Source organism: Prunus dulcis, chromosome 3 (assembly GCF_902201215.1).
Source record: "Prunus dulcis chromosome 3, ALMONDv2, whole genome shotgun sequence".
NCBI lineage: Eukaryota > Viridiplantae > Streptophyta > Magnoliopsida > Rosales > Rosaceae > Prunus > Prunus dulcis.
In genome coordinates, this window is record NC_047652.1 from 15,174,244 (window position 1) to 15,186,660 (window position 12,417).

A 12,417-nucleotide genomic window follows, 5' to 3' on the forward strand; every position below is an offset into this window, starting at 1 on the left:
TAGACGTATTTTTCATTCCAATATTGTATTTCCTATTTCCAGCTAGATATTTATGGTTGGCGTTAGGGTCATTCCTTCTGTATTTTGGATTATGTTAAAACCAACTCCTTTCCATTATTGGAGGTTATGAATGAAAACATATTATCCCAATTTCCTTCCTTTTTCTAGTTTTTATCTAGTAGCTGTTATTCATTCACCTACAACCCTAACAAACCCACTTGAGGGATGCGCATTGAATTCGCTGAGAGTTAGGATACGCATAACTTGATACGAGTTCAAATGCGCATAACCTGATACGAGTTTAGATACACATAACCTTATATGGACTCAGATGTGCACCACCCAACATGGGTTCAAATGTGTACAACCTAATGTAGATTTGGGTATATATCATTCAATATAGGATTTGACTCGTCCAATACATCTTCGTTATTTGAGAAGTTAGAGACTTGAATATTCAATCGCTCATATTCTTATATCCTTATTAAGTGCGGAGCAAGACAAACATGGTAAGGGTTGACCCCACACAACTCTATGTGACCTGAAGATAGTGAAAGTGCGTCTAGAATGTGCAAAGTGAAGCTTACATCCTAAAGTTGTTAGCAGGTATAAAATTTAGGCTTCACAGCTAGATCAACATAGTTGATTTTGAATAAATTTGTGCACTTCAACAGAGACAATAAATGTGGAATAATTTGAGCATTGAAGTACGTTTTGTAGGTCCCTCCCTCCTCATACTTATGGAAGATCGAGATCAAAGGTGAATTTCTAGTGAGTTTTTAGAAGGGTATGAATTACAATCGAGAGCCTGGGGAATAATTTTCTTGTTGTAAGAATTCATGCTCCAACATTTGTCGTGAACAAACGGCAGCTTTCCTTGCCCTCCAAGTGACTAGGGGTGGTGGAGCAAGGAGTTAATGTCTTTGACATGAGTGCAACGTCTTGTTTTTCTCCCTTGTTTTCATAGCTAGTTTAAGTGTTGTTTTTCTGTGTGGGTGCCTTTAGTAGTTTTGGGGTGCCATGTTTGGGTAGCTCTAGTTCTTTTGTTGTTGTATCTTGCTCTCTTTAGTTTAATGGAATCCCACGTTAAATAATATATAAAAAATGTGAGATCCCACATCGACCAAACGGAGAGGGGGTGATGTGCCTTATATGGCACACCTCGCATCAATATAGTGGGAGGCCTTTTGGGAGCTCACTGGCTTTGGGTTCGTAGGAACTCCAAAGTTAAGCGAGTTGGAGGCTGGAGCAATCCCAGGATGGGTGACCACCCTGGGAAGTTGCTTCGTGAGCTCCCAGAAACAAAACCGTGCGGGCTGGTGAGAATGTAGCCAGGCCCAAAGCGGACAATATCCTGCTACGGCGGAGCCGGTCCGGGGTGTGACAGTTTGGTATCAGAGCCACTCTGCCGTGTGGTGCGAGTGTGCCGACGAGGACGTCGGATCCCTTAAGGGGGGTGGATTGTGAGATCCCACATCGACCAAACGGAGAGGGGGTGATGTGCCTTATATGGCACACCTCGCATCAATATAGTGGGAGGCCTTTTGGGAGCTCACTGGCTTTGGGTTCGTAGGAACTCCAAAGTTAAGCGAGTTGGAGGCTGGAGCAATCCCAGGATGGGTGACCACCCTGGGAAGTTGCTTCGTGAGCTCAGAAACAAAACCGTGCGGGCTGGTGAGAATGTAGCCAGGCCCAAAGCGGACAATATCCTGCTACGGCGGAGCCGGTCCGGGGTGTGACAAAAAACTCCAAACTTCATTTAATGGAAATAACATAATAGTATGGAGGGTTTAATCCTCTATGATACCTCTATTTTTCTTAGTGAAAAATTAGCACCAAAGGGGTGAGAGTGAATGGGCTACAAATCAGTAATTTTGATTTCTTTTATAACCATATCAAACATTCACAACCTAAAGTAAAAACAACAAACTTGTTAATGTTTTAAATATTTTTCTATCATCTAGTGAGGCTTTCCTATGACCGCAAACCATTTACAACCCAAAAGCATTGATAAATTTTAGTTAACGATCTATTAATAGAAGTACATCCATATATGAGATCATATAGGTAGGTTCTTTGTCTTTTATGTGATTATCACTCGAGCATCATCCCAATTCGAAACAATATATCTAGGTAGAGTTGACTATATGAGATAAAGTGAGACACAAAAGATCGATTTAAGAAGTAAGTTGCATTAAAGTGACTTCCAATGACAAATCTGATATCTTTCGGAGGAGAGAAACTCGTGTAACGGGAATAACACTTTTTGCTATCCTCGGCCAATAATGCAATGACACGTAGAATAGCAAAACAGTGTTATCCCCGCTATAGGTAAGTTTTTTTTTTTTTTTGCTTCCGAAGGGACCAGGGAGTAATTAAGCAAAATACTACTAAAAACTTTTAAAATCTGATATAGATAATGTATATTAACGTTCAAGGACGAAACCAGCTATTGGGCTGTATGGGCCCATATAGAATTTTTTTAATTTTTATATGTGATGTAGTCTTGACCAAAAAAAAAAAATCTATGTAGTTAAATCGAAATAACCATAGCCTAGCCCAACCCACCCAAGTTTTAAATGTGATGTAGTCCAAAGCCTCTAGGGTTGGAGTCCAATTTTCCTCTTTCCCTTTTTTCTGCGCCCTTCCTGTTACCTATCTAATTTCTTGACACCTATCCCTACACTTAACTTCTAACATAACAGTGTTAACCATTTTAATAAAATTAAAACAAAAACAAAAACGAATTATTAAATAAAAAAAGAAAAACCCAAAAGCCACCACAGCCTCACCCCCACCCACCCATCCGACCTAGTCAGCCACCCCATCTCGTCGGCCGCAACCCTGACCCTCTGAGCAGCTTGTTAAGCTTCGGGATCCATCCCAACCCTCTAGGCTCTTCACTTTCAGGCTTTGATTTCGCATTAGAGCTATGGTCCATTGGCGCAGCGAAAGAAGAAAAATATGAAAATATGGATTAAATTGGAAGGGAAAGTCGGCATAAGTGCAATCAGAGAGTGCAGGCATAGAAGTCGAATCGGCAACCGCCATTGCTGTGCAGAATGATATCTTTGAGGCAGCCATGAATATCTGAATAAAAGTTCAAGCTTTGCTTTAATCAGATTTCTAAGTTCGAGAATTCATAGGCGTAAACTCAAATGTCTCAAATGTCTGTGCAAGCATGAACCTCTTCGGCAACAACCATTCTCCTCTGGCGAGGTGGGGTGGCTGACCAAGTTGGATGAGTGAGTTGGCTAACCAGGTTGGGTGGGGCTGTGGTGGCTGTTGGTATTTTTTTTAATTTTTTTTTTATAATTGGTTTTTGTTTTTGTTTTAATTTTATTAAAATGGCTAACACTGTTATGTTAGAAGTTAAGTGTAGGGACAGGTGTCAAGAAATTAGATAGGTAATACGAAGGTACAGGGAAAAGGAAAACAAGAAAATTGGACTCCTAAGGTGCAACTCAAATAGTTTTTTTTTGTATTTTTTGTATTTGTATTTGTATTTGTCTTACATATTTATTTATTGTTGTAATTTTATTTTTTTTACTAGTTTCTATCTTATGTAATAGATGCATTTTGAGGGTTACGACTCATTATGTCCTTTTGACTAAGTATATCATTTTTTGTTAACAATTAAATTCACTCATACCGTTGAATTTTTTTTATAATATAAATTCAACCTAATTCATTTGGAAATCCTGAATTCGTCTCTGTTAATATTAACGTTGGACATAAAATGTTATTACACTAGGAGTTAATCTGAAGGTTAAAATCTAGTTTTCTTTTGACTTTTCCCGACAAGAGTGAAGCTCACTACCTGATTCAATTTGCCATTGACAGGCGTTACACTCTTAGTAGGGTACTGTCAAATAATCATTTGGCTTGGAGAGGAAAAAGTAAAAAAAAACAGCATCATTCAAATTAAGCCATCAAATCATTAAGGCCAAACCAAAACGTGTTTTGGCTTATTTTTCATTTTAGTCCTTTTATCATTTTAAATTTTGCAAATCAATAAGGCCAAACAATGAAGTGTTAGCATCAAATTTTACGGTCTACAACAGTTTTGTGTTCCTTCGGATTTTATAATCTTTTGCAATGACAGGCTGCCACGCACATCACAGCCAGTCATTACGCTTTTACTTAAGATCCCCACCCAAGCCTAGTCTACAAGAAATTTATAAATCTTGAGATCTATGTGAGCAAAAAGTGATGAATCCATTATACTTTTGTGTGTAGATTAGAATGCAAAAATGAGGATGGAAGAGTGCTGTTATCAGACTCAAATGTTTTTTCTTTTGGTTATGTTTCTAGAGAACTGAATTTAGCGGCTCATAGATTATCTCGTTATGCTTTAACTTTAAGTGGTACATGCATCTTCGTGGTATGAGACTCCTCCCGATATCATTCAAGTTTCTTTGATTGAGAATCTCATGTAATGTCTCCATGATTGCATATAATTTCACAGCTTTGTGACCAATTTCTTTCATAATTTTCAGAGCGAAGTTTCAAAATTGAATCAAGAGAAAATACAACACAAGTATTGTGGGCTCAAGATCATTAGGTTACTAGAGTCTTAGATATATAGGCATTAGGGTCGTCCTAATGTATAAAACAAATAATTGCTTGCTGACATGCACCATTGTCACATAAATATAGAATCAATGGCAGGCTTCTTATAAATAATTCATATAATTTTTTTTTTTCAAGGGCATTTGGGTCGTCCTTCTTGGGTCTTCCAGTTGTTGTAGCAAGGGCAAACTTGTTTGTTGCCATAAACGCCTGGAGGAACACATAGGCATGTGGCGCAGCATTTTTGGCAGAAGAACATGCATGGCTTCTTGTGCGATGTGGCAGAGCAACGATAAGTACATCTCGGCTTGCACTCTACAAAATTAGCAATCAATTTTCAGATTTTAGATGTTTCATGCTTTATCATAATGATAATGGATTTTTCATGAAATTTTAGTAAAATAAGTTCATTTTATGTACCTGAAGGACGAAGCTTGTTGTAACCCTGTTCATGAATTACAAAAACAAAAACAAATTTAGACAAAATAGACAATATATCCACGGTCATTAACTTCTTTGAATGTGAACGGTTGAATTTTGATCCAACGATTAGAGTTAGCGACCGACTTTGGATTTTTAGGGTCGATAGCAAGGTACCCAAGAGATCAAAAAGTTGGACAATGTATGGTAATGAAAATAGATGATGGTATATAATACGAACGTACCTCAGCTACATCAGAGAATGTGAGTAGAAGAAGCAGAGAAACCAGCAGGAAAAGGGAGGTGTACGGACGTCCTGCCATTTCTCTGAGTGAGCACTAACTGGTACTGTAAACACAGAGCACAAGAAGGAGAGATGGATTAGATTTTTATGGTTTCAAGGAATGAAGATTTGTGGGTTTATTTATAGGAAAGTGCGGGCATGGCCAATCCAAAATGATTATGAGAAGGAATAGAAGAAGAGGATTGCGCGGTTTAAGGCGTGAAATGGGCAACTGCGCACCAAAAAGTCCATGTGGGCTTTTCATGTGAGCGTTGAAGGCGCCGTGTCTATTGTTTGGTTTATTTTTGGATTTTGCTTTTTTGTGTCAAATCCAAATCTTCATTTTCTTCTTCTTTTTTTTTTTTTGTCTTTCCAAATCTACAGAAATAGTCACTCCAGATTTCCTGCATAATAATACCCCGTGAGTGTTATCAAGCAACGCATCTTTCTATAAGGAATGTGTTTTCGTTTCTGATTATAATGTACTCTGATTATCGATCGTATTAGTTTTTAATATATATTTCTTTTAAATTAACCAAGTTTTTTTTTTTTTTTTTTGGGTTACAAAATGTGAAATTGTTTGCGTCTTCCCGGAGTCGGACCCACAAGTTTTTTTGTTTCGAATCAAAGAAATATATAGACACTCAAGAAATGAATATAAAAATGAAAACTAGGTTATGTATCTCCATTATATATAATCCCACTTGGATATTTTGTTCTTACTTTTGTTAGACGTATAGATGAGATCTGGTTAATCTCATGTGAGGTGGTCCTTTTGGCAGTACGGTTTGCATGTTGCATGTGAGAGAACATGCGTAAATGGTTTTTGATTAGTTGCTCTGATCTAATGCAAGTCAAGCCACCGACTAAAATAGTGACCTGAATTGGTATATTTTGTTATTTTAGTGCCAAGAGGTCCTCTGTGAGACGTCACCCAACATGGCAACGTTCGTAAGCATCATTTTGAGTGGATTATTAAGCAAATGTTAATTACAACTTGTATTTAAGCGGTGATATGAAAGAAGAATCAATCAAGTATATTAAAGAAGATATCAAGATCAAGAACAAAGGCGAAATCAAGATAATCAATACTGAATAAAGGCATAACTGCATATACGGGTTTTGTCAAGTTAGTTAGAGCGAATATACTCACCACTCTGCACCAAGTTCGAATTCCCCTTGTCGTAGTTTAAATTAATTTAAAATAAAATATCATTTGTATAATAAAAAATATTCGAGGTATGGTTTTTTTTTTTTTTTTTTTTTTTTAATCAATGGTCCACTATAGTTTAAACGTAGTTTAATGACATGTTGTAGGGTTCCTTTTCAGCTGCTAATCTGTAATTAGTATTTGAACCCTAATTTTGTATTGGTACTAGTATTTAAACAAATGTTATTCTGGTTTCTAACTTCAACTGCTAACATGGTTCCTGGTTAACGTGAAAGGAACCGCTTAAATTCAGGCAAAACTAAGCACCAATAATATGAAAAGAACAAAACTTATTTCATGCGACCCTAATATACCAAATTCATACCAGCACGTTATGTGTGACCCTGCCAAACCAAAATTATCAATCAGGACAGACAAGGAATCGTAACTCTAGGAACTTGAGAGAAGATTGTCACCCAGAAAGTGATTTGGTGAGGGTCAAAAGTTAAAATACAATGATTAAAAAAATTAATAATAAAAAGACGCACTTTTTCTTTCAAGCACTTATTCCATCATTCATTTCCACCTTATGACCATTTTCCATGTCCACATTTTAACAGACTTATTAGACTATGCGAAAATATAAGAAGAAAACCCGAAAACACAAGCCACTATAACTTAGTCCCTTGCAAAGGAAAATAACTCACTCAACACATTGACACTGAAAACTAGACAAGCCAAACACCCTGTGAAATAGCAACCCAGACATGGGCTCCGCGGCTGCTTATACCTTAACTTTCACTTGAGACCTGTTACAAGTTGGTCAAACGCTGAACTGAATCCTCTGCCTATACTGTTATGGGCCACCCTTTTTTAGCTGACCTATGCCAGACATAATTTAAACAGTATGCCGTAAAATACCGGTGAGTAACTCCATTTACAGAGTTAGGGGAAAGTTGAACATGGCTGCAAGTTTCTTGAGGTCCTCAGGTTGTATGTTTTGTGACACGATAGCAGCGCCCACAGCCAGGGCAACAGACACAAGCACCATGCTCTTCATGCATCCGTGCCCTTGAGACAATTGTCCCAAAATCAGCTTGCAATATTTGTCTGCATCCTTCAAAAGTGAATGGTGGGCAAAATCATCTCCCACTGCCAATGCTTTATCATTCTACACCCAAAATGGAAAACAAGTTCATAATAGTAGAGTTGATAGTTAAATTAGGCATGCAAGGCTAGATTAATAAATGAAAAATGAAATCACAATACCAAATTAATCACTTCAATATCTGGATATGATTACCTTTTCCCTGAAACTCTTTAAGGTCTCCCTCAAGGGGTCAAGAGAAGTATGTTTACTGGCATGCTTCTTCCACTCGTCAGATAGCTTTTTCAGGACAACAACACTTGCATCAAGATTCTCCAGATAAAGCATGTCCTGTTCCAAATATTCACAGTGAAGCGACAAGTTGATGAAAAAAAATTGTTTGTACAAAGCCTTTAATGAACATATGCAAAAGTAAAAGAACAATAATCCAAATGCTTACCCATTGCCTATGACATTCAGGGTTTTGTGTCAAACACCAAATAAAAATGTCACTTGCTTCCTTAGACAGATCAGGGATGCCTGCAAAATGCTCCATGCATCAAGCTCCAATAGATAATAGGCCAAAATTCATACTGTTTTTACTTCCAAACACAATTTGAAAGGGTTGTAATGGAAAATCAGTTTCTTTGTGCTTGGCTTTACCTTCTTTAACAGCTTTAACTGAATATTTCAATATCTGCTGTGTGACCTGCCTCATTGTTTTGCTACCCGGGGAACCAGCAAGGGAAATCTCTTTCAGGGTTGGATAAACAGCTTCAAACCTCTCAGTTGCCTTAGCAAAGCCAAAATGTTTAAGATATTAATCTTTTGGTTAAGGGGAGTAAGAGGGGTGGGGGTTATGCTTGATTAGCATGTTTAAATGGAAAATTTTGCAATTCTGCAAATGCTCCTAAAAGAGGCACACCTTAACTCGGGCAGAAGCTGCAGGAAAAGAAGATCTCATCAACAGATCAAGGGCCGATGGTGGCACTATGTGCTCCCCCTTTCTGACAGCACCATTTAATAGAATAGGACGAGCTTTCGGAGAAGACAAAATTCTGAGATAATTCACCCGGAAAAAAAAAAAAGGAATTACTACCAGAAGAAAAAAAAGAAGAAGATAGTTCTCTCTCTGTGACAAGGAAGCCAGACGTGTACATACGTAAGATCAAGGAATAGAGCTTATGTTAATCTAAATGGTGTCCAACCTTTCCACCGATTGCAAAATCAAGTCTCTAGACAGCGGATTACTACTTGACTTGCTACTCAATATAGGCAAGAGAAAATGAACCCACGTGTACAACCCCACAACCAGATCTCCTTGAGAAGCCTGTATAAACATAGTTTTCCCTAGTTAAAATTCATATTTTAGAAAAGAACAAACCACTGTTTTAGGAACATTAGGTAAAAATAATTACCTGTGCAATCAACCACACTGTGATTGGAAGCTTATCTTGGCCTTGATATTTTGGACTTTCCTTCATCACTGGAAGTAAGTTAATCAATACATCAGGTTTTCGCCGCAACACCATTGCTAAAACCACGAATATGGCAACCTGCAGTTCCAAGGTTACATCTAATTACTCACTCTGTTTGAGGATATATAATCTAAACTGTGAGAATTTTGACCAATGTAATGTAAGGAAAAAAAAAACGAAGCTTATGGAAAGGTGTGGAGCTTTAAAAACTATTTACTGTTGCATACATAATTCAGTAGGCAGTCGTTATGAACTGAAATCCCATTGGTGCTATTTTAAAAAACTCTTGTCTTCCTAGGACTATTTCCAATATTAGAAATCAAATTTTCCACATTGAAAGTTGAGTCAGCCTTCAAAACAAGATAGAGGAAAGATAGAACTATACCAAATGTATACAATGTTCCATCTTCAAGTTCAACTAAATTTTGCTAGCCTTTCAGTAAGAAAACAAGAACATGATGAATTATTAAGGGCGCTGGGTGCAGGAAGATAAAAGTGGGAGGAAATGTAGTCACATACAAAGGTCTGGAAGCCCTATCAAACAAACCTCAGAGGATCATAAAACACTATCATGATAACGTTGATGGATGCTCCAAATCAAAGCATTGACAAAACTAAACAAACATACAGCCAACCATGGCATCAGATGATATATGCAACAAAGTTGGATGAGCCATAGAAATGGGATGATATGATAACTAAAGAAGGTTCATCAATACTTGAAGCCCATAGAAGCCTCCTCTGGGATGCAGCCACTGAACAAGGAACTTACTTGAAAAGAAAACAAAGAATAGTAGCAATTACACAGAATAATAGCAAATTCAAATAAAATCAATTCTAGAAACAAGGGGTTAAAGAAATTCAATCATGCCAGCACATATGGCACTAACAATACCACACTATGTTTTGCTATATATACAATTACGCAAAATTCTACAAAATATTCACTTGACATGATATTCTGGTAAAGTCCTACGAGGGGTGGTGTGGTATATATATCTCAAAAATATGGATTGAAAAGTTCAGAGAAAATCATCTCCTATAGTTTTCAAAAAGAAAGATGGCCAAGGTCATTTTTCTTTAATATCGTATGTCTTTCCTAAGATGTACCAACTAATGTCCATCTATGCTAAAATCAATGGCTCAAACTGTTTATAGTAGTAATTAGTTTATCCACCTTACACAATTTGCCAGAGACCACCAAGGCATAGAAAACAAGCACAAAAAGTTTTAACACCACCTGAGACTTTAATGGGAATTTGATACATGCTACAATCCAAAGTTACCTGAGACTTTGAAGGTGCTTGCTGGGCCACCTTTTTGGATCCCCTGGCTGCTCCTTGATGATTTGTAAGGTCAGCAAGAATGCTGTCCAATGACCACAGCACGAAGGATCCAAGTGCTTCAGTAGAGCAGTGGCCGATCCAGTCAACTGATGTCTTGTAAACATTTTCAGATATATGAGAAAGAGGGATCTGCTTAGGCAAATAATATAGTCATTAGAAATTAGGACCCTGTTAAACATATTTATAAATTCCACCAACCAGAAATAAACAAAACAAAAAGGAAGATATAAATCACTGATTATCAGCCATTAAAGGTGAAGTCATATGCCTACAGACCCAATGGTATAACCATATCCATCATGAGACATGACGTGCATCTAATCTCAAACATAGCTTCCATAATATCCATATGAAAAAAAAGGGGGGGGTTTAGAAATCAGAACAGAGTATGAACCAGATAATGTGAAGCTACCCTCACATTGTATCCAAAACCCACATGCATGTAAAATTCAATACACAGAATAAGCAGATAAACACCAGGATACGATAAAAAGACCTTTTCTTCAATATCTCCAAAGTTTGATGCTTTATTAAAGCCATTTATTCTTTTTCTTTTTTTGTGACAAAAATTCAAAATCGAATCCATAAACCAAACACAAGCAAAAACTCACATCAACCAACTTTGCCACAGTGGATTCCTTGAACGTCTTCAACCATGGAAATTGAGCCGAACTGACTGACGCAAATGCTCGACCGAAATAATCCGCCAAACGCATAAGCTGTATGTCTTGTTGCTTTTCATACGAAGCCTATCCAACACCCAAAATAAAATCATAAACAATATAGAAAAACAAAAAAGAAGACACATTTCCATTTTCCATAACAACATTTTACAAAATTGAATCCCCAATTTACCAAAAGAAAAAACAACAAAAGCAATCAGCATCTCACAGTAATATCAGCGAGAAAAGCGCCGAGATGATCTGCGTCGATCTTCGTAGCCGCCTCAGCCACAGTCACCTTCGGCTTCTTTGGCTTCTTAGTCTTCACCTTCTTCACCTCGCCATTTTCCACAGTCCCAGACACCTCAGCATTGCTATCCTCATCGTCGTCATCGGAATCCCGCTTCGATCCGCCGCCGGCGGAATCTCCGGAAGCGGCGGCCGCCTGAGCCTCCAGAGCTTTCCGACGGCGCTCCTCGGAATGCAGCTCGATCGGCCGGAACACCTCGGAGGCGGAGGAAGCTCCGATGTGGATATCACCGTTGGAGTCCGCCGGAAGTGTCTTGGACAAGGCCTTTCGGTTTCGCTTCTGATATGACACCGTTTGCCAGCCATAAGCATCGCCGTTTTGGGTCCGCTCATTGTTCACCTTCTTACCATATCTTTCTGCCTCCTCCTCCTCTTGCTCTCTGAGAATTGATTCGATTAGTGCTGAATTCTCGTCCATGCTTCAGCAATTGCTCTCTCTCTCTCTCTATCTCTCTCTCTCTCTCTGCTGCGAAACTCTTGACAGAGAGAGTTAAGAAGTACTGTCGACTCGTCGAGACCACACAGGGAGGAAACGAAGTCGGGTTTTCGAAGGAGAAAGGACAAGAAAGGGACTCGGTGTCAAAGGACACGTGGGTTTTATTTTTATTTATTGTGTTGACGGGTTTGGCCTTATTTCACTCGCCATGTAACGTAAATGCCATTATGCGTTTCGTATAAGAGTTGTTTTAGGATTACAGTGGCATCATCAATGATCTTTATCTCCTAAAATTATTGAATGTCTTAACACAAAAAATATTTTATATATATCTCTCTCTAATTAAAGTGTTAATTTGATGCATTTTGAAAAGTGCAATATTCGAAAAGAAAAAAAAATTTTGATCATCATTTTAACCCAAGGTGTATTATCATTATCATTCTCACACTTGACACGTGTCTATGAACATAACCATAAATACAAAGTAAAAAATTAACTATAATTAGGCACATAAACACGTGTTGAAAAAAATGATAATACACATTGGGTTAAAGTGATGAGTAAAAATAATTTCCAAAAGAAAATGCAATGCACAAGTTTCAGCCATCTTACATTAAGCCCAATAGGAGTGCCAAATCCAATCCAAGCCGATCAAATTGACCAAATCAATTTAA

At 37.9% G+C, this 12,417-nt stretch overlaps 2 protein-coding genes across 2 annotated transcripts; both read right to left on the bottom strand.

Annotated features, from left to right (window-relative positions):
• Positions 1 to 4,422: 4,422 nt before the first annotated feature.
• Positions 4,423 to 5,449, bottom strand: LOC117621355 (protein RSI-1-like). The gene is made up of 3 exons (XM_034351780.1): positions 5,238 to 5,449; positions 4,993 to 5,017; positions 4,423 to 4,887 (listed from the first exon to the last, which is right to left on the bottom strand). The coding sequence occupies exons 1-3, from the start codon at positions 5,313 to 5,315 to the stop codon at positions 4,706 to 4,708; spliced, it is 285 nt and encodes a 94-aa protein (XP_034207671.1). The 5' UTR covers positions 5,316 to 5,449; the 3' UTR covers positions 4,423 to 4,705.
• A 1,463-nt stretch (positions 5,450 to 6,912) lies between these two features.
• On the bottom strand, positions 6,913 to 11,886 carry LOC117622330. The gene is made up of 10 exons (XM_034352978.1): positions 11,228 to 11,886; positions 10,948 to 11,085; positions 10,277 to 10,465; positions 8,931 to 9,068; positions 8,721 to 8,842; positions 8,438 to 8,570; positions 8,176 to 8,305; positions 7,973 to 8,052; positions 7,729 to 7,863; positions 6,913 to 7,596 (listed from the first exon to the last, which is right to left on the bottom strand). Exons 1-10 carry the CDS (start codon positions 11,723 to 11,725, stop codon positions 7,363 to 7,365), a joined length of 1,797 nt encoding a protein of 598 aa, XP_034208869.1. The 5' UTR covers positions 11,726 to 11,886; the 3' UTR covers positions 6,913 to 7,362.
• Between the last annotated feature and the right edge of the window lie 531 nt (positions 11,887 to 12,417).